The 27,050-nt window shown below is 41.5% G+C and overlaps 1 protein-coding gene across 1 annotated transcript in view; it reads left to right on the top strand.

Annotated features, from left to right (window-relative positions):
* Nucleotides 1–27,050, top strand: part of LOC139924068 (netrin-G1-like) — a 45,576-nt gene that overhangs the window by 6,950 nt on the left and 11,576 nt on the right. Inside the window, exon 2 of the mRNA XM_071914994.2 lies at nucleotides 13,391–14,034. Within this exon, the coding sequence (XP_071771095.1) occupies nucleotides 13,391–14,034 (644 nt within the window). The remainder of the gene's footprint in view (nucleotides 1–13,390; nucleotides 14,035–27,050) is intronic.

Raw genomic sequence — 27,050 nt, 5'->3', positions numbered from 1 at the left:
TGGCATTCATCATCAGATACACCTGGAATACGCAAAAATCGAGACTCTGCGCATGCTTCATGAATCCCACGTTGGTTTTGCGTAGGCATGTTTCTTAAGAACAAAAGTAAGAACAATTTAAGAAAAGTTTCGTGAATGAGGCCCAATGGATCTGCAGGTGGACTAGTCTTGACTAGAACAGAAGATGAGAGTTGATCATCCCTCATTCCAACTAGCTAACTCCCATTTTGCTATCTTTGTCTTGGGCCTATGTAGGTAGAAAATCAGTTTGAGCATCAATGTGATTGATGCTCAAACTGGTTTTGATGCTGAAATAAACAGGGAGTTCAGAAGTCACACTAGGAAACAGCGATTGCCCCTCTTTGATCCCCATGCCCTTTCTTCTTGTGAGAAATTCACTCATCCATACATTTGTTTAGAGACAGGGAACAGTTGGAGCGTTTAGCTTCCCCCATCACCCCGGTGCCCTTGACTTTGTTCTGAACTGGCCCTGCCCAGCACATCATCACCGCACCGCTGCGCACCAAGACACCGAGATGACACGCAACATGTCCCCTGACTCCGGGAGAGGGGGGGAGTCATCATTTATTCTCTCACTCGGCTGCCACCTCTTTTGTCTCCTCGCTTTTTAATTTCCCTGTCCCTTGTTTTCTGTCAAGTGATGATGCATAATATCCATGCCTTGTTTGAACATGTGGAGGTTGGATGCTCCATATGAGGTGAGCACTTGACAGATAGAGATATGCCGGTATTATTCCCTGGGATCCGTGACAGGTTAATTCTTAGAGGGTTGTAAATACAAAGACAGATGAATTATGCATGGAGATATAAAAGAAAGTGATGGGCTTTGTGGTTGGACTAGACAGAGTCTTTCTGGACAGCTTAACATTTGAATGCATGTTTGTTGTCTATAATGGATTCTATACAACTATATGCAGAAGTGCTTCATCCTCAACATTTCTTTTGAAAGCAGACATAATACGTGAAAAGCCGGTTTGGAATATTTTCACACATGCAGAGCTATTGCATACCTAGTTTTACTGAACATTACAATGTAAGCTCCTGTGATTATAATTACAACTTTCCTATTGTTGCTGGTAAACTCAAATTACTTTAAAAGTAATAATACAGTTAAGGCAACCTCTCACCAGTACAAAAATCCTCTAGAATATCCACTGAAATATTGAAAACAGCAAAGTGTTGGAAGTAATACATGTTCTGTGCCAAAGACAGTAGAGTCCCTTAACTGTATTTCATACTCTAGTACCTTCACAGATACAGAATAGAACCAAGCTGCTAGGCATGGCAGACTGTCAAACCTTGATGTGCTTTAATATCACAATGGCATAACTCGCATTTACACTTGTCTACCGTGTTTGCTGTGATGGAGTGGAAATGTGACATGATTTTTTTTTTCTGAGCAGAGTTGGAGTCAAGTCCCATTCAATTCAATCAATTCAGGAAGGAGATTTTCTTTCAAATTCAAAATCTGGAAATCTATTGCCATACAAAAGTCCCTATACTTAATCTAGAAAGAAATAATGGAAAACAATCATTATTATGCAAGTTGAGGTTTAAAGCTGCACTAGGCACCTCTGCATGTTAGTGGCTCCAAATGCCAGTGAGAGGTAACTGAACAATTTGAACTTCAGTACCCAGAAATCATGTAGTGTGTCATCAGTAAACTGATGAGTGATGCTTTATACCAAAGGGACAAGACAGGCAAAAGATCTAATGTTGGTGAGTCCAGCTTTCCCTGGACAGAAAGCTCTCTTGCTGTTTAGGAGACAGTTGGTATTTCGCTAGTAAGTTTCAATTTGTCACTTTCTGTTGGCGAGTAAGTGTCCATACCTGACACCAGAATTTAATTTGGGCAAATAGGACAAATCTATGGGGATGGGACACTCTTCTCTGTTGCACGCTGTTCTCTGTTGCAGCCCCACTTTGTGAAATAGGCTTATAAAACGGGTGTATTCTTACATAAAAAACTTGCCTAGTGTAGCTTTAAGTTTACATTTGAACTGAGCAAATTGGAAGTGAACTGACTGCATCCCTACTTCTAAACTCATTCTTCAAATCCTATATCAATATATTGTATTTTTAAAGCAGACATTAGAGCCTCTTGGTTCTCTTGGCTGGAATGTATAAGTCGGGCTGATGAAGATGAATCTGGTTGGTATTCACTGGGCCATGCAGATGAGATGGCATTTGCTATGACTCAAAGGAAACCCTCTTACCCCATTATATGACTCAGCTTCCATTTTCTTGCTCAGATACATTGAACACATTTGCTGCAGACTCACATGCCAACACATTTTTGCCGCTCGCCTAGCGCTGGCATAATACAAGCATGAATGTTTCATTGGTGACTCACTGTGTTTGTCTTAACACCTCAATACACAGGAAACAATTTGTTATGTCAGTCTGTGTGTGGTGGCTGTCAGTCCCAACGGGACAGTAGCTCTTAGACAGCAGCAGTTATTCAGAGTTTTGTGAAAGCAGCCTTAAATAAAACGGTTTGCCTGTGATGACGTGGTGGTTACAACCCCAGTCTGTGGATTTCACATGGGCCTCTGTTGGTATGAATCCCAATCTCTCCTGTTCCTGTACCTCTCTTTCTCAGTGTCCATCTCAGCTATGTGAATAAAGAAAAGAGAGGGGAAATGTAACACTGTAATTTCGGAAATACAAGGAATTCCACCACCATTAAATTGCATTCCTCCAGTGTCACAGCCTTCAGTGCTTGTAGACCCATTCAGCATCCATTCATGTTTGACAAGCTGAATGGAAATGTTGTAAAAGATACAGTAATTGAATTACTCAAAAGCTGTTTGGCAGGCTAGCTCAGTGTTGCTGCCCAAAATCTCAACTTGGCTAACCCTTCTGCCAAAGGTTTTTTAGCAGGGAAATGCATGTGCATGTGAAGGACTTCCCATCCCTCTAGCTGCCGTCTATAATTTTGTCCAGACTGGGGAGTGTCAAGCAATCAAGCAGTGCTCTCATGGGAGGAGAAGAACAGTTTGAAAGCCTCAACCTCAAAAGTCTATGTCAGTGGAAATACAACTCGGTTACCGCAGCAGCCATTTTAAAAGTCCCCATGCATGTATTTTGAGTCTTTCCCTCAATAATCCTTTCTTGAATGTCTCTCAAACTACTAGTTACCAGGCCATTCCTTGTTTCTGACACTGAAAAGAGAGTGAGACTTGATTTTTCCAAACATCTCCTTTTGGGGGTGGAGCCAATGTGCAGCAGTAATCAGCAAGCGGGCAGTAAAAGTGAAATTCCTCCAATATTTACAGCTTGATTTCTGTGGGAGAAAATCAGAGAGGGAAAATTAGAGATGTGCTTTTTCTATTTTTGCTGCTTTACAATATTTCTTGTTCTTATCATGGAATCCACGCATTCAAGTGGCCCACAGTTTCCTCATTAATATGTACAGTATATATTGTGTTACCTGTAAAATCACAAAGAACTCAAAGTGCCAACAGTCTTATTCTAAAGGTCATGGGGGAGCGTTTTGAGAGTTTTTTGTTAGTGTTTTTTTTTGGGGGTTTTTTTTGTTTTTTTAGAGAAATCATGCACCGAGTTGAAGGGCTGAGAGATGAAAGAGAGAAATAGTGGCGAGATGACAGGCAACTGTTGCAACCCACCTCCCCTCAGGAAACCCAGCCATCATGTTGTCAGACCGTATCGATCTCCGAGAAAGAGTGAAAGAGACTGTGCCGGAGAGAGAGAAAGAGTGAAAGAGAGAGAGAGAGAGATGCAAGTAGAGAGAGAGAGAGAGAGGGAGAGAGAGAGAGAGAGAAGAATGTTCGTTTCCCAAAGTGGCTGGTGTGATTTTATCATGCTCAGTGAAAGGGTGACATTTCAGTAATGCTTTATTCCTCACTTTGGCATTTCAAATTAATAAAAGCCTCTAATAACTATGCAGATTGAAAAGATGGAGGATGAGTTGACACACTGTGAGCTAACACGCTGATGAACAATGCAACTCTTTCATTCTCTCTCTTTCTCTCTCTCTCCCTCTCTCTCTCTCTCTCTTTCTTTCTTTTGCTCTCTCAGTTTCATCCCATTTTCTATCAATTTCTCAGTAGTGACCCCTGCATCTCATTGAAAATGGCTAAACGACAAGTCTGTGTCCTCTGATTTTCTCCTCAATGAGAGTGCACTCAGAATACCCCAGTGGCAGACTTTAATGTGTTCAAAAGCCGCTTAAATGAAAACTAGTCCAAATCTACTTTATGTAATGATATCTTATTGTTTTAACCTATTAGTATTATTTTCAGTGTGGAGGCATTCTGGCGTAACAGCCGGATGAATTCATTTTCATGACTGTTTTTGCTACCTGGCTTAATCTGGGTGAGACACAATTGATTGCGTGGGAAGTTCCCATCAGGGGTCGGTGCTAGGAATTCTGGGCCACGTGACAAGATGTGACACTGGATGTGCCAAACATACAGAGCATCATTTACAAATCCCACAGGAGTCTGGTGGCTCAGCAGAGGTCAGCTTAGCCTTGCTGAGTTATATTCAGATCGGTATAAAGCGTAGGAATACGGCACCATCTTTTAACACTTCCAGTCATTTCAAAACTATACATATTATTTAATTTATACAGTAAGTATTCATATCATTCAACAGCAAACAGCAAATACACTTTTGCCATTTGGAAGTATGCCATTTGGAAGATATGCTTATCCAAAGATCCAATGTGCCTTATACATTTTTAGTATTATTGACGGGAATCAAACCTCCAGCCCTGGCATTGTTAGTGTCATGTTCTATCTATACGGTTCACAAGAGATGTCTTCGTCAATTCATCTGATGTGTTTATTTTACAAAAAAACACCCTGCTTGTATTAAATATTATGTCAAAAATATCAAGAGAGATATCAATTTTTACCACACAGGCAGGCAGCGTTTTTTTTTCCAATGGGTGCTTAGGAATACAGAGCGCCGCAGAGAGACGGATCTGGCAAAGAGAATTAAACATCCTCTCATTATAGCAATGTTAAAGCTTTCGATTGAATCCTGACATCACAGGGTTTCTAATCCCACACACATCCGCCCTCACCCACACACACACACACACACACAAACACACACACACAAATGCACGCACACACGCACACACATACAGACACAGGCAACTGCGTATTGCACATACATGTACATACACAGAAACATATATATACGCAACACTTACGCAAACACATGCACAAGTCACTCTGATCCAATTCCTCACATACAGTATACACACACAAATACACACACACACACACATGCACATGAAAGCCCACCACTACCATCCCCCATGATAATAAAGTGGTGTTAAATTTACCCCAGTGGGACTCTGCCACATGGGACAGATAATGAGGCCAGGTGTTAATTAATGTGGAGTGCGTTTCCCCTCGTCTGCCGACGCCCTGTGAATCCCAATCAAGTCTGCGGCCATGGATCACGCCGCAGTTGATTTGCCAAGCAGTGCACTTCAAAAGGCCAGACTGGCTGTGCTGCAGTCCTCAAAGGGACTGCTTTGGCGAGGGCTTCATTCCAAAGGGCGGAGTGCTTGGCATGTGGCAAATCGAAACACGAGCGCCGGGGGAAGTTTTTGTTTTTGTTTTGATCTGACATCTACGCCGATCGAAAGTTACAGTCATCACCGCCGCCGCCTTTGATGTGCTATTTACTTAAATCCTGTCGTCTGATGCATATGTTGTCCGCCGGCTCACACATGATGCTTACAAGCATGAGATGTCGATCGTTTTTTCAGGAGCTTTATACCCAGTTCACGTGTCCTAAGCTTTAAAGTTTTCAAACTATCATGTAAGATGGCGTGTCCTGCACAAAACATGCATGCTATTGAGCTGCCATTATCTGCTGTCAGGTCTCTGACTTCCACAACCCTCAAACCTTTCATATGATATGATGAGCTATCACAGGTTAGATGTGGCGTCCTGCTGTCCTTCATTTCTCTGAAGGTCAGTAGAATATAAACCCTGGCTCTATTGTGAGCCACCGCTGGCCCTGACTGCAGGTCATTAAAGCTCTATTGAGTTTCTGCCAAAGCTCTGACTCTCCCAATATCTCACCATGGCTCATCTCAGCTGTCTCTTCCGTCAGGGCTTATACCAAGCCCTGAAAGGATCAACACCCAGTCTCTCTATTCACTATACACCCTTGAGAGTTCCCCTTCTAAAAAGCAGACCCATATCTACCTTGATCTCATCCTTTTTGGCCTGTCTCCAGTATATCACCACAAAGTTATCATCTTCAGTTATATGAAGGTGCCATTTGAGAGTAGTGTACAAAAAGCTTTCCTTTTGCACTGATTCAAGGTTGGGAATTTACTTGTGATTTTGTCAAGTGGTGCTTGAGCCCGGATCGTCATCATTTTTGTTGTCCTGGGTCAACTCGTCGAACAGCAAATCGCAGAGTAGTGATATCTCCAAACTCATTCGTCAAATTATTTTCCTCCTGTGCTCCCCGTGAATGAGGGTGGACATCCGGAGGTGTGATAAAGGGGGTTTGGGCCAGCGACAGGTCTGTAGGTGTCGTGTGGCAGGTTGGGAGGTGTAAGGCCGAGCAGGATGATGGGCTGATTAATCCAGCAACACCTCAGGTCCAGAGGGAAAGACTTCTCTCACAGCCACAGAGGCTCTGGAGCAGAGCAGGAATTTGTTAAGGGCTCCGAACAAAGTAGCTCCCCTGAATCTGGGCTTATGATTGGTGTATAACATATACCCTAAACTACTAGACCATGGAAAAGAAGTCCAGCAAATTCTATAGCACAGTGTCCTCCCATGAATGTAAGAGTTTTGTCTTTTAAGTAATGAAAAAATTAATTTACCTGTGAAAGCTGAGAATCAGAATCAGAATGCCCCCTCAGAATCACTTTGCATAGCTTTAAAAAAAGCTTTCGGTAGAAAAGTGTAATTTCCTATCAAGCTCTATACATTGAAACCTGTGGTGGCGTCCCTGGCTGTGTGATGGGGAGACCGATAAAGTCAGTGAAACAGTGAGAGCATCTTGCTACTGTAATTTGATGTATTTCCAGTTGAAACAGGATGTTAATGGGGAAGTGGGATCATTCAAAAGTGGCCCATGGTGTAAACCAATGGGATGTATCCGTTACAGAAAGAAATGCAGTTGTATTTGAAGGAAGGGGCGGAGGGGAGGGATTGTTCAGAAATCTGTGATGAAATTTGTATGTACGCCTACTGCTACACCATGAGGTAACCACTAAAAATGCACCATATTTCTATAGGAGGTGTAGCTTTAACTCAAGGAAACGGTTCACTACACACCTAAAGGTGGCTGAAGCCTCAAGTTCAAACTTTGCTTTGGAGAAGTCTTTAGGAACCCAAATCATACTGATCATTTGAAAGAAGTTCCACAAAATGAAATCTAGTGTGTAAAAGAGATGTGAAGGCCACATAAAGGCATTTCCTAGGTCAGCGAATTCAAAGTTTGCGAGACTGTAGAGTTGTGTGTTCCTCCTGGGGGACGGGGGAGAGGAGAGAGAGGGCATGGATGTAATGGATTAATCAAAGATGACATCAACTCCAGATTTCTAGAGGCCACCTCCGCATCAGAGGTGCACTGCCATGAATTATAATCTGGACCAAACATCCCATCCACCTATTCTAATGGGATGCTATTTGATTTACATGCCATTTGATTGGTTATTATTGATAGAGAACTGCCAAACTCTGGTTAGAAATGTCATTATGCCCTTCCAATGGCTCCAACTGTCGTAACTGTAATTTATTTACTGAATGAGCATTTATGTGCCGTGTGCTGCTGCCTCTCTTTATACACAAGACAAATTTCCCTCAGGGCTATTTTGTAACTGATAACATGTATTTCTTACTCCTGAAAAGGGAGTGTCAGTCAAATGAAGTCAAGTCTAATTTATTTATTAAGCACTTTTTAAACAAAACTGTCTCAGAGTTACAGAGAAACAAAGGATATATGTAAACATGAGTGAGTGGACACATCACAAATATTAAGATTAAATTTCACATTAGTGAGACGGTGAGCTTGCCTTACACAGAGAAGATGGTTTGAGTAGAAAATGGTAGAGGTGAGTTCAATCTCTGATCTGTGCTACAAGTCCAGAAATCTGTCAGCCAAACTGATTGGTTGGATTGCCTGCGCCCATCCGTCAGCAGGGCCTGTCATTGGCCAGTGAATTTATCTCCCCGGGCCACATCTTGTGTCAAAACGCACATCATCTGGAGGTTACGCTTGTCAATCTCAAAGGCCATATGTCACTCACTTTAACATCTGCTTATTTCACAACTATGTGCCTGTGAGTGTGTGATGTGTGTATGTGTGTGTGTGTGTGTGTGTGTGCAGATCATTTGGTGGACGCTTTTATCCAAACTGCCTTACAATGCCATAAGTGGATATGTTTTTGTGGGTGTTTTTTGCATGGTGTGTGTGTGTGTGTGAGAGAGAGAGAGAGAGAAAGAGAGAGAGAGAGAGAGAGAGAGAGAGAGAGAGAGAGAGAGAGAGATAAAGTTGACATCACTTACTCTTAGTACATTTTTGTGTCAATATTCAAAACATTTCATTGCTTAAATCAGTGTGGAATAGATATCTTCTGTGTGGTGTTGTTCACTCTGTCACGGTTCATTGATTCTCATGATTGAAACCTTTTAAACTCTTAAACGCAACCATGAAATTACATCTAAATATCCACTGAGCCTTGGTGTCCCAATTGCCTTATAGTAGTGAATGGCATTTGGATGAATATTCCCAGCTCAAGTCCCTCTCTCTCTCTCTCTCTCTGTGTCTCTCTCTCTCTCTCTCTCTCTCTCACTTCCTTGTTCTCTCGCTCTCTTACTGTGACACCCTGATATTGGATTGACCTTATAGGCTGCAGAGATCATTAGCTGCGACCAGCCACAGACTTGCTGCTCAGGTCTCCTGCACTAAGCCGCTGCCTGCCGGATGGATCACATAGCACTGATAGAAACCAGCTGGGCTCAGTTACAGAGCGGCTATGGTGGCAATAGAGATGTCAGCAATACAGTAAGAGACCAGCCATTAGAGGCCCTGGCAGCATTATATGTAATGTCATTATGTGTCGACCCAGGGAGACTAGCTGGCTGCTGTGGCATGAGCTAATGGGATCCTTTAAATTAATTAATTTAATTACAAAAAACTTTCGGTTAAAGCACCCCAGAAAGTTGACTACCTGATTTATCAATATACTCCAAATCACTTTTAAAAGTGATTACATCATCAAAATGTTACAGTTTGGTAAGCAGTAATCATTTATAACTTCAGTTCTAATCCATGCTAAATTTTGCTTTCATGCCAGCAATCATTTTGTAAGGCTAGGTCATATTTTTCAATTGGTCGATATCTCATTTTGGAATGAAACTCTTCAAAATAAATAAACATTGTTTATTTCTAATCCTCCTTTGACTATTTCCCTCTCCCATGGCCGTGATCACAGGTAAAGGATCAAACCGAGAGGGCTTATTGTTTTCCAATAGCTGCCCCACGGCGTGGCAGTGAGGCTCTGGGTCTTAAATGACCAAAGAAGGTATTGATCTTCATAAGGCGCTGCTTTTGTTGTTAAATAACCACCACAGGAATCCAATGGAAGGTCTTGACCTTTCTCTAAGTCTCTATCCCTCCACCTTCACTGGGCTGCTTTGAGGCATTCCAGTATGGTGGGGCTCGCTGGGAGCAAATCAATACAAATACATGTCGCTTAATGTGTGATTGGAAAAGTGCCCCGGCGTTATTGAGTATTATTGATGATGATAGGGGTTTTATGAAAGGTTTGTCCCTAGCCAGCTCCCATAGTAAAAGGGCTCCTCGGTTAGAATGATCACTTCCCTGAAGGCCCGGAGTCATGGCAGGTGGCGAGAGAACGATTATGGATTGAATTTATGTACTGCTTTTCACCGGTCTCCGAGCACTTCTTCTCCTGGCGTGATGAGGCAAATTTCTCTCTCTTTACAGCTTCTATTTACTCTGTTCTTCACTGTTCAGCCGGGAAATTGTTTTTCTCATTAGCCACGGACGCAGCAGTCTGAGTTCTTCATATCATCTGTGAATAAGGCTCCGGTTTTTAGGAGAGGCAAAGGCAGCCACCCCAATGCTACCCGAGCCCTAACCGTGACATCAAATGAAACAAATATAAGTGAAAATTCATGCTCTTGAATGGCAACTGGGAGATCGCCCTCTCTCTCTCTCTCCCTCCATCTCTTTCTTTCCCTCTCCCTCTCTCTCCATGTACTGTCAAACTCCGAGCTCTGAGCAGACCTCCAAGGCTGTTGAAGAACAAGCAGGGAATATAATGAGCCTCAACACACATCAGGGGTAAACGGTTGACGCTACAACAATTTATTGTCCCTGTGGCCTAACCCAGGCAGGCAGCATCCTACTTATTACGCTCTAACTCTCTCTCTCATATCTCTATCTCCCTCCCTCTCTCTCTCTCATTCCCTTTATGTGGGTGTATTGCTGGTTGTGTTGCCTTCAAGGATGGCTTCATGTTGGCTGGGCATGTGTGTGGGTGAGAGGAGAATGTTTTATGTTAAGATGTGAGTTTGTTTTTCCCTTGTGGTGTGTTTTGTTTTTTTTTTATTTAAAATGTTCCATTAAAAACATTGCAAGTCCCTTTCTCTCTCACTCATTCTCTCTCTCTCTCTCTCCTTTCCCTGTCTCAGCAGCATAACCCTTGTTACCCTCCTAATTGGATCATGCGACACTCCTTGGCGTCAGCTGAGCGAGCCTAGTGACCCACAATCCCTCAGTCATGTTTTACCTTATCTCATAGTTATCTCTTCTGGCTGAGGAGCAGGTCGCTTGCGGAAACCACCCTGATAGCATATCGCGGTCCCACAGGAAATAAAACGGGCCGACGCGATCTGTATCTCACAGAGGGAAGTCACACACTCTTTTCCTGAGAAATGGCGAGCTTTTGCGAAGAAGATAAACTGTCAAATAAGAAAATGTCCCTGGCAAGTGGAATGTAGCGTCCTTTCTCAAAGACAAAGAGCAGGCATTGGTCTTTTTCTTTCTTGTTTTTTTTTTTTATATAAAGAATAATGGTGTTTGCTTATCAGTATTCCTGCCAATGATCTCCACTTGACAAAGTGCCAGTCCTGCTTGGATGCATTGCAATCCTAGAGAGATAACGGAGCAACGCTGCTGTACTGTTCTCACCTTTAGATGATTTTCCGTGTAGAGTGTCAGATGATTGCTGATTATCGAACTGCTTTACAGTTGATCTGAATCTCATCAGCGCTTAGCCTCATTGTTCCTGGAGCAGAGGTGAGAGGAATGTCAATTGGAGTGCATCTTGTGCTCCCTCGCTCTCTCGCTCTCTCTCTCTCTCTCTCTCTCTCTCTCTCTCTCTCTCTCTCTCTCTCTCTCTCTCTCTCTCTCTCTCTCTCTCTCTCTCTCTCTCTCTCTCTTCTCAGCTTTCTCTCTCTCCTCTCTGTCACTCACACACACACATACACACACAAGGAGACACATACACATGAATGCACAAGCAGACTACTCTCGCTCTCTTGCACACGCACACACACACACACATAAGAGCACAAGCACAAGCACACAAACAAATAAATAGACAACCAGAGAACTCTCTCTCTCTCTCTCTCTCTCTCTCTCTCTCTCTCTCTCTCTCTCTCTCCCTCTCTCTCTCTCTCTCTCTGGCACACACAAACACACAAGCACACAAACATGCACATGTACGCACATGCCCACACACAAGCACACGCACACACACACACACATCTGTGCACACACCATCATACACACAAGTACAAACATGCACACACACACACACACTGCAACAAACAAGCACGCATACATACACATAAATACACACACAGAGCGCTCTCTCTCTCTCTCTCTCACTCACACACACACCCACACACACACACACACACACACAGACACACAAAAATCCAGAGCTAGTGGGTGTCGATGGTACAGGGCAGACACAAGCCCATGAAATATGCATGTCCCTTTGCGTGTTTCATAAGAAACACTCATCGGGATTCCACTCCCATCTCAACTGAAATACCACACAGGAATATCAATTACACTGGCAATTTGGGTGGCAGTGTAGACAGGAGTGGTGGTGAAAGAGAATATGGGATCCACAGTGTAATGTTGATGAGGGGGGTCAGTGTCTTCTGCAGCTGTAGGGCCGCCGTTGCTTGTGCAGATTATAAAATGCACGTTGGCCTGAATGTGATTGCAATCCTATCGTGTATGGTAACAGAATCGTGATAGGAAGGCGACCCAGTGAGCCATTGGAAAAGAAACGTTCTCCGAAAATTTGAGGCAAAGCGAACCAGCAGTCCGCCTAGAAGATGCTTTCGGCTCTGTAAATTTGGTATGAGGCTAGCACTACCACAGCCAGTTACTCTGCAACTAACAAGTGTTCTAGGATTCCTGTTTTCTTCAGAGAACATTTTATTCAATACTAAAGCTATTTCACAACCACTTTTGACATTTCAGAGGTTTAAATTTCACAAATACACAGAGCAGCTTTACAGTTTCTTACAGCTCCTTTGGCCCAATTTTCATAACAGAGTTTCAATGTACAAAAATCTTTATGCAAAAAGCCAACTTTTTACCTTAAAGGATAATTCCAGTTATTCTTAACTTGGGCCTTATTTTCCTAGTTTTTGCCATCATGCCGATCAATTCTGATAAAAAATTCATCAATTACACTGTAGAGCTACAGTATGTGCCTCTCAGTTTGCAGGGAGCGCTGCTCTCTGATACAATGCAACAGAAACAGAAATAGTCAAACCTGAAAAGTGATTAAAACTCTCTCTAACACGCTTGCCAACAATCGGGCAAGCTTAATTTCATGCCCAGTGTACAATCACTGAATCTGTATCATCTCCTTTTGCATAAATTTTGTGTTTTGGACACAATGGGGCTGACTTTTTGTGTCTTTCTTGCATCATGATAGACACCATTGCATTCATTTTGCCAATAACCTCTTGCTCATTTCTACATGAATAATCTAAATATTAGGAAATGATTTCCTACTCCGTTTTACTGTAATGAGAATTATTTTTTGTGTGGTGGCATAATTCGATACTGACCATTTTATTTTAAAATGCAGCAAGGATTAAAATTCAACAAGGAACAAACACATTGTTCTGATGCAAGGATCAACCTTTTGCATATACTACTTTATTTGATAGTTATTTTCAATTCAAACTCTGCGGTGAAAACTGAGTCAAAACAATCGTTAAACACTGTAACTGTATGATATTAAGGATTACACCCTATATATTGGATGCTGATATTTACCACTGCAAAAGGTTTGTATATCCTTATTGTAATGTCTGTGCACTTACATAGATCTGTATTTTTATTTGTTCTACAGGAGAATCCTTATATGTGCAACAATGAATGCGATGCCACCACTGAGGAGCTGGCCCATCCCCCCGAGTTGATGTTTGACTTTGAGGGTCGCAACCCCACGACCTTCTGGCAGTCCACCTCATGGAAGAAATACCCGAAGCCGCTCCAGGTCAACATCACGCTGTCGTGGAACAAGACCATCGAGCTGACCGACGACATCGTCCTGACCTTTGAGTCGGGCCGGCCGGAGCAGATGGTCCTGGAGAAGTCGCTGGACTACGGTCGGACCTGGACCCCTTACCAGTTCTATGCCACCGACTGCCTGGACGCCTTCACCATGGAACCCAAGACGGTGAACGAGATCACCCAGCGCACCCTGCTGGACATCATCTGCACTGAGGACTACTCCCGAGGCTACGTGTGGAAGAACGACAAGACGGTGCGTTTCGAGATCAAGGACCGCTTTGCCCTGTTCGCTGGGCCTCGTTTGCACAACATGGCCTCGCTGTACGGCCAGCTGGACACCACCAAGAACCTGAGGGACTTCTTCACCATCACTGATCTGAGGATTAAGCTGCTGAAGCCAGCCACTGGAGCCACCATGGTGGACGAGAACAACCTGTCCAGATACTTCTACGCCATCTCCGACATCAAGGTGCAGGGCAGGTAAGACCCCAGGGTTTTCAGTGTCTGAGTCGTTAAGATTTGAAATTTGAGTACTTAAATGACTTTTAGCGGATGTTGGCTTTTGATGCAGTTTGACTTTGTTTTCTTATCCAAATAAGTGAAAACTAGCCTTGTGCTAGTTTCAAGTGAGCTGTTTTTTTCTGTGAAGCTGACCAAAATAACAGTATCAAATATGATAATTGCACATTGACAATATCCAATAATTTCTAACATTAAGACGAAGCTGATGAGAACATCACACAAATGACAACAATCAAGAAGAGCCAATGCAACCTGCTTAGGTCTATTAATGAATGTAGTCACAGAAGAGATAGCGCCATCTAGATAATTGCCACAGATACAAGTGAATGAAACTGAATGAGCATCAAAAATGAATACAAGTCTATGAACACTGTCCCCCAAAACGGTCATCCTTATGGACAAACCACATATAGAAGCTCTCCACTTAGTGGTGATCGTAAAAATCTTACTCCCATAAGACCCAACAAATCAGTCTGAATTGGGGGAAAAAGCTCAGCCTGAGTTGCAATTGAACTCTAGCTTCCTAAATTACTTATTATAAACCCTAACTTGACAAGGACAGTGAGCTGAGAGTGCTTCCTGTTCTAGTGGGTCGTGGTGAAGGGAAGAGTTTTAATGCTTGTCTCTCTACATTTTTTATTACAGACTCTCATCAAGATTCCACTTAAATCTCATAATCCCATAATATAATATCAAAATCATTGTGTCATGCAGTAAGTAAGTCCTGCAGAGTTGAATTTACTTAATACTAACTTTTTACTTTAAAACATTATTGCCAATTCAAGTTGAATAAAAAAAAATGAGATTCTGTTAAGTTTTTAATTACTATGAGTATGCTTAATCTTGCCATGTTTCCTCTTTTAATTCATTATCTTAACCTGGATGTATAAAGAAACATGTCAGACCTCATATTTCTGTGACCTCATATCAAACTGAAACTGTGGTTCATCATCTCAATATCAGGGCTAACTCTATGCATTTCATTTACTATCACTGTACAACATTCAACACACCTGTGGGTAAGAAGTCTAAAATGACAAGCAATCAAATTAACCTATGGTCATACTTTCTGCAGCTGTAAAAGGTCCAAAGATTGCAGGCAAACATAAAATGCATGTAAAAATCAAACATCCTAGAGCGCTCCTTGATTAAATACACTCAACCACTTGTATTCTTGACTTATTTGCACTCTAGCAGCACAACCTACTCATTTTCATATTTTGCTGTAATTAACATTTTTAGTGAAATTGACTACAGTTCAGTCACACTTTGAGTGTTGCAGTATATAATATTTCCATCACTGAGTCATCAGAAGGTCTCTGTGATTTCCAGGGAATAGAAACATTGTCATTTCATGACGCATGCGAATGGACCACATGATGGTCGTAAAGCCTCTACAGCTGCTCTCCAAGCGGGACCTGTGTTGCTTGCTGCAGTTGGTTTATATGAGGATAACTGGGTTGGTAATGACCCATCAGATGGGCCCTAGGTGAATTGAAACAGTTAGTCCCTAATTAGAATTCAGTCGACTTCAATGGCAGATTAGAACCATTAGCACGTTGGCTAATTGGTAGGAGACTAATCTTGTAATTAAGAGCATTTGCAGCTGATTAAATGGTAACCATCAGGGACACATCAGTGAAGCAGGAGAAACTTGGAGACGTTATGAATTGCCAGGCTGTGGTTCCAAATTTAGCCTTGCCCTGTTTAATAATGAGTAGATTTATGGTTTCATCCATGAGGTTTTATGTTTGAGCGAGATACATGTTTTTGTTTTGAATAACACACATTCTGAGGATCTACTTAGAAATTTCAAGTCGTTTCTTTTAATCAGCTTTGACTGCTTGTTACAAAATCTGAATAATTCAGTTACTGAACATGAGCTGTCATAACCAGCAAAATATTTACAATACTTGATGATGTTTGATCTCTTAGATCACGTGCCAAAACAGTAATGTATTGTTGGCATGTGATATTCCCACTTCAGGCCCATCAGAGAGATACATGTTCCTCAGTATTTATATTCTTCCAATATTTACACTCATGCTGTAAACATGAATTGATGGGTTCTAAATTGCAAAGCCTGGTACCCAGCACAGAATGCCATCTCCCGCAGATATCTTATTTTGCCATTCATTAGAAAGAGTAGCAAAAGGTGGGATGGGGGGAAAATAAGCTATTTTGCCCAATTTTCCATCCTGCCCTTGGGCATCAAATTCAATTTTCCACCAAAAGTTTGCAGTGAGAAAGAAAAGAAAATAAACATACGATTTCTGTCCAGAGGTGGATCAGTAACTCACTTGAAAGGGGGTGATGGAGGCGGGTGGGGAGAGACTGATTAGAGTTTCCACCAGCCTCAGCAGCCTTCTGGCTACAACCAAATGTGAAAGTCTTATCACAGAATGGCCATCCTGTCCGAGAATTTCCAGAATACTCCACAAACACTGATAAACTTTCAGTCACACACAGCTGAATATTTGCTGTGTCAGGTAACCTGCGGATAGGTTGGTGAATGTGATGACAGGGCTCCGGCCGTGGATGGATACAGGTACGCCACTTAAATGTCAGAATATATTTATTAATTCAGTAGCAGGAATCAGGCTAAAACCACAAATAGCTGGGATCCACAATGAACTGCCCCCCCCCCCCCCCCCCCCCCCCCATGTAATTTTACATTTCTGTTTTAATAATGCCAAAAATACTACAAAAAACTTTATTTGTAATTTTAACTTTATTTGCTTTACATTACACATTACATAAAAATTAGTCAATAATAAATTATTCACTATTAAATGAAGACAAAGAATTAAAGGGACCCTAAAACATTTTAACACTGTAAAAACAACAGCTTTTGGCCATGCACCTTGCATTTCTGGGTCCATTTTTTGTATTTCAGTATTTTTCTTATTCTCATGTGTAACTGGCCAGATGTAGACGATGTGACATCATGCCGAAAATTTGTTCAGCTATCTAAAACATCAATGGTAAATGTCAGGTTTTGGTGTCAGTCCCTCAAATCAAAGAGTAAGAGCTTCTTTTTTAGAGCTGCCTTTTTGTACCGAAGAACAATCATACAGGGAGAAATCCATCATAGAAGAGGCAGAGAGACCAATTTCTCCACCGACAGTAGCCTCAATAGACCAGAATGCAATGCAGCTGCAAGACATGTTGAGTTTTGAGTAAGGGGTGACTGGAAAAACACTCTCTTGCTCTTGCTATACTATCACTATCACTCTCTTCACCTACACATATAACCCACAGCTGAATGCAACAAGTTCACACCCGTTCTCTGGAGGTTATTGAAAGGGAAACGTAGGAAATCACCAACTGAAGTAAAAGTAGACGAGGCAGGTTGGGGGAAAGTGGGTACACCAAAAAAGTCATTTACAACACTTCATCACCCAATATCTCCTGGCACACATCACAGATTGATGATATATAACAGTGCAAGAGTATCCGAGGGTGGATTTTTCCTTTTAAGAATCAAAGAATTGTTGCAGAAAACAAGTTTATAAAGACGGGTTTATAAAGAAGAGACTGAAAAGACTAAGCTGATTTAGCTTTTAGGTATTTAGCTGACATTCTTATCTACCACAATTCAATGGCTGCAACTGCAGAATGAATTTCATTTCTTTGAACACCGGCTTTACAAGCAACCAACAGCATGGAGGGCAAGGATCAGAGCCACCATGCCCTGACAATAAGCGTAACAAATCTTCCTGTAGAATGATTGTGTATGATAGAAAAGTGATGGGTAAAAGAAGAAATAAGGAAAAGGTAGAAAGGTCTTTTTTTTTCCACCTCTCCTGAGTGAAAAGTCATCAGAGTGTATAGCGGGGCGAGCCACGCTATTGATTTCTAATGTTATTCCACATCAACGGAAAACAAAAACCTTGAACCGTGCGGGCTGTCCCACCTTTCACGTCTCCCTCTCCATCGTTCCTCACTTATTGATCAGATGTCTGCTCGTTAATTAAGACACGACCGCTACTGGCTGGCTGCTCGGTCAGAGCGGCACATCTGCAGGGCTGCAGCAGGGCCTGGGAATGAGAGGCAGCTAATCCATATGTGCTAATGTGCTATTTCTCTCTATCCCCCCATTTCATTCTCTATTTTTTCCCCCACACCTTTTCTCTTGTTTTTCTTCCCTATCTTTCTGTTTCGTTCTCTTCTCTCTCATCCACTCCCTCTTTTTCCCCAGTATATCACCTTTGAGACCAACTTAAGCTTAAAACAACCACCGCACCACGCAGCCACAGATCCTGTGTGGGGTGTGCTGCTGCGCACTTCAAGATCGATGTTTGTCCCTTATGCTCTTTAGGTTTTTATTCATATAACCAATAGCAATAACACCTCAGTGACCAATAGTCTTCCTAAGGTCCACAAAAAAGGCTTTACAACACAATTCACAAGACAAATAGACAGTAAACATTAATAGACATAAACCATACAACATACAACATGATAACATTTTGAGAAATTGAACAGGTATGAGGCATCTGCAATTGATAAATATTAAACATATGGGGTTAAAATAATAATTAACAAATCATTAGGCATGGAAGATGAAAGGTTTGTAAAATCAATGTTTTCCAGTCAGTAGGTTAGCCGCATAAATACTTAGGTTTACAAATAGGTTTTTGCTCTGTAAATAAGAGTATGTCGAAGGAGATTTGTGCTTCATCTAGGGAGAACCAATATTCATTTTTACATTTTAGGCCTTTGCCTAAAACACTGTGTCAGCACATATGGCTGATCAAACCTAAGACCTTCCAATTACAGTATGGTCTCTCTAACCACAAGGCCAACCTGTCTGCTGTCTGTATTCAATTAGAAGTAACCCATCTAGTATTCAATTAGAAGTAACCCATCTAGTATTCAATTAGAAGTAACCCATCTAGGATTGAAGTAACCCATCTAGGATTCTCTGTAAATGCAGCATATCATTGTCCATTGAACTGTGATAATGAATATTAGCATTATGTTCTATAGGCCATGTGAGCTACTCTCTAGTAGCATAATTCATTATTTCACCTCCTTGCTCCTTTTGATTAATAACTTATCAGTCTACTGGTGGGGATTTCCTCTGAGTCTTCAGGGAATTGAGCCAAGAACTCCCAAATTGGATCAAATGAGAACACCAAATTACAATTTGCAAATGCAACAGTTGATTTTTTTTCTAGCATTATATTATGTCATGAAATAATTTCACATTGATATAATAAGGCACTTTGCATCTTTAAAGGCAAGGTTCTGGATTTTTAGAAGGAAGACTTATTGATCACAAAACAAGAACATTTAAACGTTTTTCATTAATACATTATATTGATTTAGGTTTACAAATTTTCACACCCATGTTTTTTGTTTTTACATAATTGGCAATCAGCTTCTGTTGGTAAAAGCAATTCTAATGCAAATCAGTAGGCGTTGAAACCATAACATGTACAAGTCCTTTAAAAAGTTACAATATTTAATGTTAACATTACTGCTGGCTTATGGAAGTGAATAGGATGGTTTGCATGCAATGTTAAGAGAGATTGTTTCATTCCCCATTGACTGTCTTTGCTAACACTAGCATAGCTGACAAATGCTAACCTAAGATGCCAATTTCTCAGACACAAAAAACGGCGTTGTATATTTTTTTGAGCCATGATTAATGATCAGTTGGATAGACTTCTAAAGATCCTGAACCTTCCCTTTAAGGTTTACATGGGAGTTATTCAAAGACAGCTCAGGTACCAAAGCGCAGTTTCAGATAAGGTATAAAACATTTTAATGTTATTTTTATGCTCCCCAATGTTCCCCTCGGGCCACAGACAAACCCTGTATCTCCCCCTCCTGGTGGGACTCCTAAGCTCATAGAAGCACTGTATCACACACTTCAACTCTATCTCACACTTCAAAGGGTCTTTTAAAGAAATCTAAATTTGAAGTGCTCTACAGTGCATTGACATATCGAGCATCACACCCCGCTGAACCGCATAGATCAACACCTTGAGGATATCTATGTGCTTTCCCCTGGTCGCTCTTGGGAATTCACGATAACACAGTGTAGTGAAATTGCACCATATCATCTACTGTATAATGTGCTTGGCCATTCCTCTCCCTGATTTAAACCACTGTTTGACATTTGAATTCTACCCTTCCCTCGTTTGCAAATTCAGTGTTTCCCATCAAACAGCGAAAAGATAAAGAAATAGTCCTCTCGCTATCTCTGCGCGTCTCTCTCCCTCTTGCTCTCTCAGCATATAAACTTACAATACAGGATATAAAGCAGCACATGGAAATAAATCAATATTCCTTTCGGGTGTTAGAGTAAATGCTGTTATGGAGTAGCTTGATTAATTTTCTTGCTGGCTCTCAGTTGAGTGGGTGGGATTGATTTGATAAGTTTTGGTTGCTGCAAAGGATGCTGTTCAAAACCGATATTCACAACGACGACGTCTCAAATAAGATGGTGATTTGTGCAAATATTCTCTTAGTGTGTATTAAGAGAGCTATGCTTACAATAAGAGCAGACTGTATCACTTGAGCAAGACACTGAACCCCTAGCAGCTCACTCATTGTAAGTCACTCCAGATGAGTGTCAGCTAAATGCCTGAAAATATAAATCTTATAATTCACACCTTTGCTTCACTGTGAAGCAGATTTGTATTCACATTTAAAATTAGCGCTGAGTGATCACAGTGAGCAACAGCAGTATGTAAGCAGTTCAGCAGAGTTTTGTAAGCCAGAAATCTCAGCAAATCAGCAAAGTAATCACTGAGTCATTGGTATTGATCAGCCATCTTATCAACACCTAACAGATATATTATGGTCATTTTGTGCTATGGGGCAGTAAAAATCTGACTCATTGCTCCTTTACATGATTACATTGCACTCTTGCTCTTCAAATAAGCACTTGGGCTGCACACACATATGTGCATGTGTGCAAACAAACAAACACACGCACACTAAGTCACTCTCAACCAATCCCTCACACACACACACACACACACGCACAAACACACACACTGTCCTCCCGGTGCTCCAATCCTCCAAGCCCGTGCCCTGTGAACCATGACAGCTGTAGCCAGCTTGATTGACAGAGTTTGAAAGTCAGGTTCAAGTGCAGGTTCAAACGACCCCCGGCGTTACTCCGCTACCACTGTAAAGTTCTATCCGGCTCTGCCAACGCCCGCTCGCTTATCTCTCACCAGATGTCTGTCACATGCTGCGATGTTTTCTGCCAGTCATCTCCCAGTCTCCAGCGTTTAATTAGCGCTCATTAAGGCCCAGGCTTTCTTTGTAAATAATAAATGGGTGCCAGAGAAAGTACATCAACATAAACTGTCCCTGGAGGACCAGCAGCCATGAATAGGAATATCGTCAACATGTCCTTTTGCTCCATTTATTGTATGATCAAGCTTTACCTGGAGTGTAACAGACACTGTTCTTCACTGTGGCTTCATGAATTCATGTATGCATGCATGTATGTATGTAAAGTATGTGTGTGGGGGTGTGGGTGTGTGTGTGTGTGAGTGTGCATCCATGCATGTATGCATGTTTATCCCCATTGGAGTAATGCAGTGGCATGGTGCATTTTTTTTTCCTGCAAATGTTACATCAAAATGTTAATCCTACCTTTCTGAAAATGTTCAGTCCTACTTTCAGCCTTCATACTGTAGGAGGTGAGTGTTTGCAATAAGCAACACACACATGCCTTTATGTGCACACACACAGACATACACACACAGACGTACACACACACACACGGCCACCCTCTGATTTCCATATTAATGTGTCCTCCCATTGCCGATTCCTTCACTGCTTCCTCCTTGTCTCAGTGGCTTACATCATATGAATGAGAAGGCCCTCCACCAAGAGGGCTGAGGTGGGACGAGGGGGGTAGACATTACCATACTGTATGCCTACATCAATGCACAACCTCAATAATAGGCCCTGTCATTGAAACAAATCACAGGCTTCTAGTGGTGGTGGCCCAAGCCACGCAAATTCAAATTTCATTTCGCCTCGGCAGAAAATTGGAGCAGGGGGAATTAACTTGTGATCCATTCCTAATATTTCTCCAGCAATTTGGGAAGCCCTGGCGGGGCTACTTTATATTTCGAGGGGAGACGCAAACAATTTGCTTGAGATGTATTACATTACGCCCCGGACGAATGACAAAATTGGCCACAGCACAGAGCAACAACAACAAGCCTAATCGGACTCTTCAATTTCACGCTGACACAACCTACTGTAATGAGGTGACTCTCTGACAAGTGTCCTCGTGAAAAAGTTCAATGCCATCCGAAATATAAAAAGAGTCAATATCGAGTGGCGCAGTCAAACTCATTATGTTAGCTGAATTTCCCTTGTTCCTGCTCAAATCACTGTTGTTGACACAGGAGATAAAATTGTCCTCTTCTAAAGGCAACCTGGATGCATTAACTCTGGCTTGTGCATTATGCTAGTATGTGCTTCAGAGACCATGAACATACCTCAGGAATGTGCTTGAAATACTGAAAAGATGTGACATGATGTTAAAGATATTCAATTCATTGTGATATTACACACATGCAGTGAACATCTCCCCCCACACACCCCAACATCTTTGGGCCATTTTTCAAAACATTTGACTTCTGTGCCCTTACTGAAATACTAAATACTAGTGCTCAGCTTTACTGAATTGTCTCACAAGGACAGGAATTGTTGCTATGGACCTCATGATTCACACATTGTTTTCATCATAACACTGTGTCAAGCTAGCATGTCAAACTGGATTGCTGGAGGCTGCACAAATGTCTCACATGCTGAAATTAATTGCTTATTTTTAAAGCTTCAAAAAAGCTTTATTTATTTTTCAGATCAAAGTATGGCTTGGTCAATTATTTGGTTGTCAATTATTATGTTTCATGCATAAATAATTTAGGAGTTCTCTTCCAAAACACTAAACATCCATTTTTGATGTAAAAAAAAAAACAAAAGGCAACGGTGCACATGTTGGCCCCCACAGATGATGTAGGAGGGGGGCAACAGCCAAGCCACCATGTCACCTTGTTTTGACCTGTAATTGTAGCACCTCCCTTGGGTCAATCAGTGTGATTTTTGAAAATAACAGAGCGCAGTGGTGAGATGCATTATTCCCCCAAGTTTTGTCAAAATCCCATCAGTAATGTCTGAGATATTGAGTGTGACGGATGGATGAACTAGTAAACAAACAAACAAGCAAACAGGCAAACCCTCCTCCATAATCCTCCCTGCAATTGATCATGAGGGACAAAAACTTATTACCTGAAGATCATCATTCCATATCTAATTCAATATACACTATCCAATCTATAAAAGTATTATCATTTTTTTGTCACTCAAGAAGTCCTCAAGAAATTCATTCTCATCTCGTCTTACAGTGGTAAGTGCAACGCTGAATTAGACTTGTTTCCACTACTAGTAAACATGATGACAACAGGACCAACTTCCTAGATGTTTTTAATGAAATTCTCTCCCCGTTTCGCTCCCTCTGTATTTCACACACATCACTGTAGTCCTTCCTCTCATGTAAAAGTCATCAAACAGCCTCTCCTTCCCCGTAAGGTGCTGTGGGGTCATTCCGGTTCGTCCAGGTAGCGCGTCAAGTCGACATTGATCTAAAACTTCAGCAAGGCCAAAGTTTCTCTCGGCAGCCTTCATCTCTCCACATCTGTCAAAACCATCAGTGGTCGGGATATGAGAGGCTCTCCAAGTGTCTCGCCAAGGAAAGTTTTTCAGGAACTCTCAGTATGCATTTATACAGCATGGAGGTGCATTACAGGTCCTGAATGTGGGCATCTTGTGTCCTCACTGAAGGGAATGGGTGATAAGGTATGGAGCTGAGGGACAGTTTGTTCGGCTGTCGCTCTGGGCAGCGGTCACAGGTTAGATCCCCTCAGGAAAAAGAAATGAAGGGGTTTTAAATTCCAAAATTCTGGATGTCCATTTCATAAAATGTTCCAAAAAATTATAGTTGAGTTTATCCTCATAAATGTTAGTAATTTGTAGGTCTTAGAATAGCTAAAGCTAAAATGAGCTGTAGTTTCATGTCAGCAATCATTTTGTAGGAGTTGCTGTCACTTTTATTTTGAAACGGTGAATTCGTAATGAAAAAACATGAGATATATTTTTGCTCATTTTACTAGAACTATCTGTCTATACTTTCCATGCAAATTTGCCAACATTGATGGCTCGTAGAATGTGGATGGTCCCAGTTAAGGCGATATGATGTTCCAGTTCAAATTAATTCCATTACCTTCTTAATCTGCCCTGTAGACTGCTACTCATTTAGCCTTCTATAGCCACAGTCTCTCACTAATCAAACATTTATTTTGCTTGACATTGAGTTCACTGTAATGTATTCACTGTGTATTTGCCTGAGAGGTAATACAACAAATTATAGTTGTCTCAGTCTGCTCAGCATTCCACAGATTACCTCAGGGATATGTGCTACACAGTGAGAAAGATTACTGCACTTTGGCAAATATGTCCTTATTTATTTAATACTCAGTAATAGGCTTGATTACTGTTAATGTGGCCAGGGCAAGCAACATTAATTTGCAATAACTCACCTCAAGGAAACCTTATACTTTATTAAATCACCTAAATGATGGCTTAGTAATAAATGAGCCAGTGGCTAAATGCTTTTCTCTGCAATATTGGGACTCACAGTGAGTAGCTTGCTCATGAAAGGTACTCATCATGAATAGTTTGTGCATTCTCAAACTTTCAGGCTGTTATTGCTGTAATTTTAGTTCAACTTGAAAATGAGCAAATTAAAGTTTGCCGAACCAGTGTATTTAGGTGCTGTGTTATTATTCACCCCTTTTACTCTTGGGTCCTTATTTAACAAGTTCTGCGCTCCTCTCTTAGAGGCGAGCTTGTCTTGACTCGGGGATGGTAGGAGCTGTTACGAGGAAGAAAAGCTGTGTTAGACACAGTGAGCCTGTCAACACAGTGCGAAGCATCCAGGAGAAACCAAGGTTAGGCAGCAGCCAGAGGAGAAGACACAGGGTGCTGCTGCTGTCTACTCCACAATGTCAACGTAAACTAGCCCTTCACCTCCCCTTACTCCTCTGCTGCTTTATTTTAAATGGATTGGTTCATTGTTACATTTAGCATATTATTCACAGGGCAAAACTGAGTGTATCAGAATCAGAATTAGAGTCTGTGTCACATTATTCACCAAGTACAATAAATCCAGGCTACTGTCTCCTGTTTTTTTTGTTTTTTTTAATGTGAGGCTTAAAGGAGGCCATTTATAACAGGTCACGACAATACTGGTAATTAGATGAAACATCAATACAACCCTGTGTGATGTTAAGTCAGTCTAATAGTGACCCCCCTCCCCACTCTTTCTCTCTCACACACAAATAATACACACACATTTAATCCAAAAGAGTAGCCATTTCAGACTGTCCAATAGCATAACATTTTTATCCCTAGCTGAAGAAGTGGAAGTGAGGGGAAGGACAGAGGGGCTACATGATTTTTTTGGTCCTGAGGGGGGGTCACTTGTTTGGATAATGGATAATACCAATTGCTAGCAGGCTGAGCACAGGATAAAAGGTCATTAAAACTTTATGAAATGTGCCTTTGTAATGGTGCCAGTTCAAAAGGCTGGACGTACAGGGACCTTTTCCCTGTTGTGACCGGGGACAGAAGAACTCTCTGATTTCAATATGACAATGCCAGCGGCAAAAGCATCGCATCCCAGAGTTCCCCTGTGTCCATATCCTCTACTCTATCAGCGTGCTACCCGCACGGGTTGGGCCTGATGATCCAGATTTTGCTGGTTTTTAATTAAGTGGAAGGTCAAATCTCATTGCTCTTGACTTCAGGGAGCTGCTGCTGTCTGCATGGCAGAGGAGCTACACCCAGTCATTAATTTTATGGAGCAGGGACTTTAATTGATTAAAAAGTTAAGGACTATAGGGAACGCGTGGTTAGAAGCACTAGCATTTACTTTCTGTGAATCTGGGCAGGTCTTCAGTCGCATCCACTATAGCAGCTAATACTGGAAGACAGCACTTCACCTGAGGAAGGATGGTGATTTTTTTCATAGATAGTCTTTAAATGTTGTTTTCAGCTCGAATATCACTGGAAAACCACCTAACTGCAGTGCTGGTGATTATCATTTTCTAAAGTTTACACGTTCATTCAAGGTTTGAGTGAGATTCATGACCCTTGGGCCATGAATAAAGCCCATTAAAACCCTATTGTATCATTTAAAAAAATATGTGGGCTGTACTGATACACAGATACACAGGCTCTGATGTAACTATCCCTTGTGCTATTTTAGGCCAGCACATACTGTATGATGAAATCTGGATTGGATGTTAGGAAAGGAGAGTGGGCTTTGTTGCTATCAAGTGAGCACCTTTCATCATATATATTTCATTGAATAAAATCAAGGACACCTTCAGAAAATACGTATTTTTTTTTAACCTGCTTCTTTCATATATATGTGTTTTTGTCAGATAGAAGCCGTATGTTAATTTACATAAATTAAATCTTCTTTATAGGCCATACCTGGCTACTGATGCGTCTCGGTAGAACAGGCTGTAGTTTCCCTTGTTTCCAGCAGTTATCTATCATTAATGTGAGATGTCACAGGAAGGCCACAAAGTCAATTAGAATGGATGTATTTCTGACTGGTACTGTAATTTCTCTGTCTCATGTTCACTGGGGATGTTGGCAACAGATCCTTACCTCGTAGGTCTCAAATGGGAGAAATCTTCCCTCGGAAGCACTTTGTAAAAACAAACATAGGCATGATATGAAACCTTGAGCTGACCAAACCCCTGGGGAGAGGTAGTGTGTCAGATCTACTTGATAGTCTCCCCCCGACTGTTTCAGTATCGCCTCCCCCCTCCGAAGAAGCTGAGGTCACCAGTTGTAACCTTTTACCTCCTTGGGAATAAAATCAAATACTGAGAATTATATTTGGAATACATATGGAA

Source organism: Centroberyx gerrardi, chromosome 13 (genome assembly GCF_048128805.1).
Source record: "Centroberyx gerrardi isolate f3 chromosome 13, fCenGer3.hap1.cur.20231027, whole genome shotgun sequence".
Lineage (NCBI taxonomy): Eukaryota > Metazoa > Chordata > Actinopteri > Beryciformes > Berycidae > Centroberyx > Centroberyx gerrardi.
This window is presented reverse-complemented; position numbering and strand designations above follow the sequence as displayed.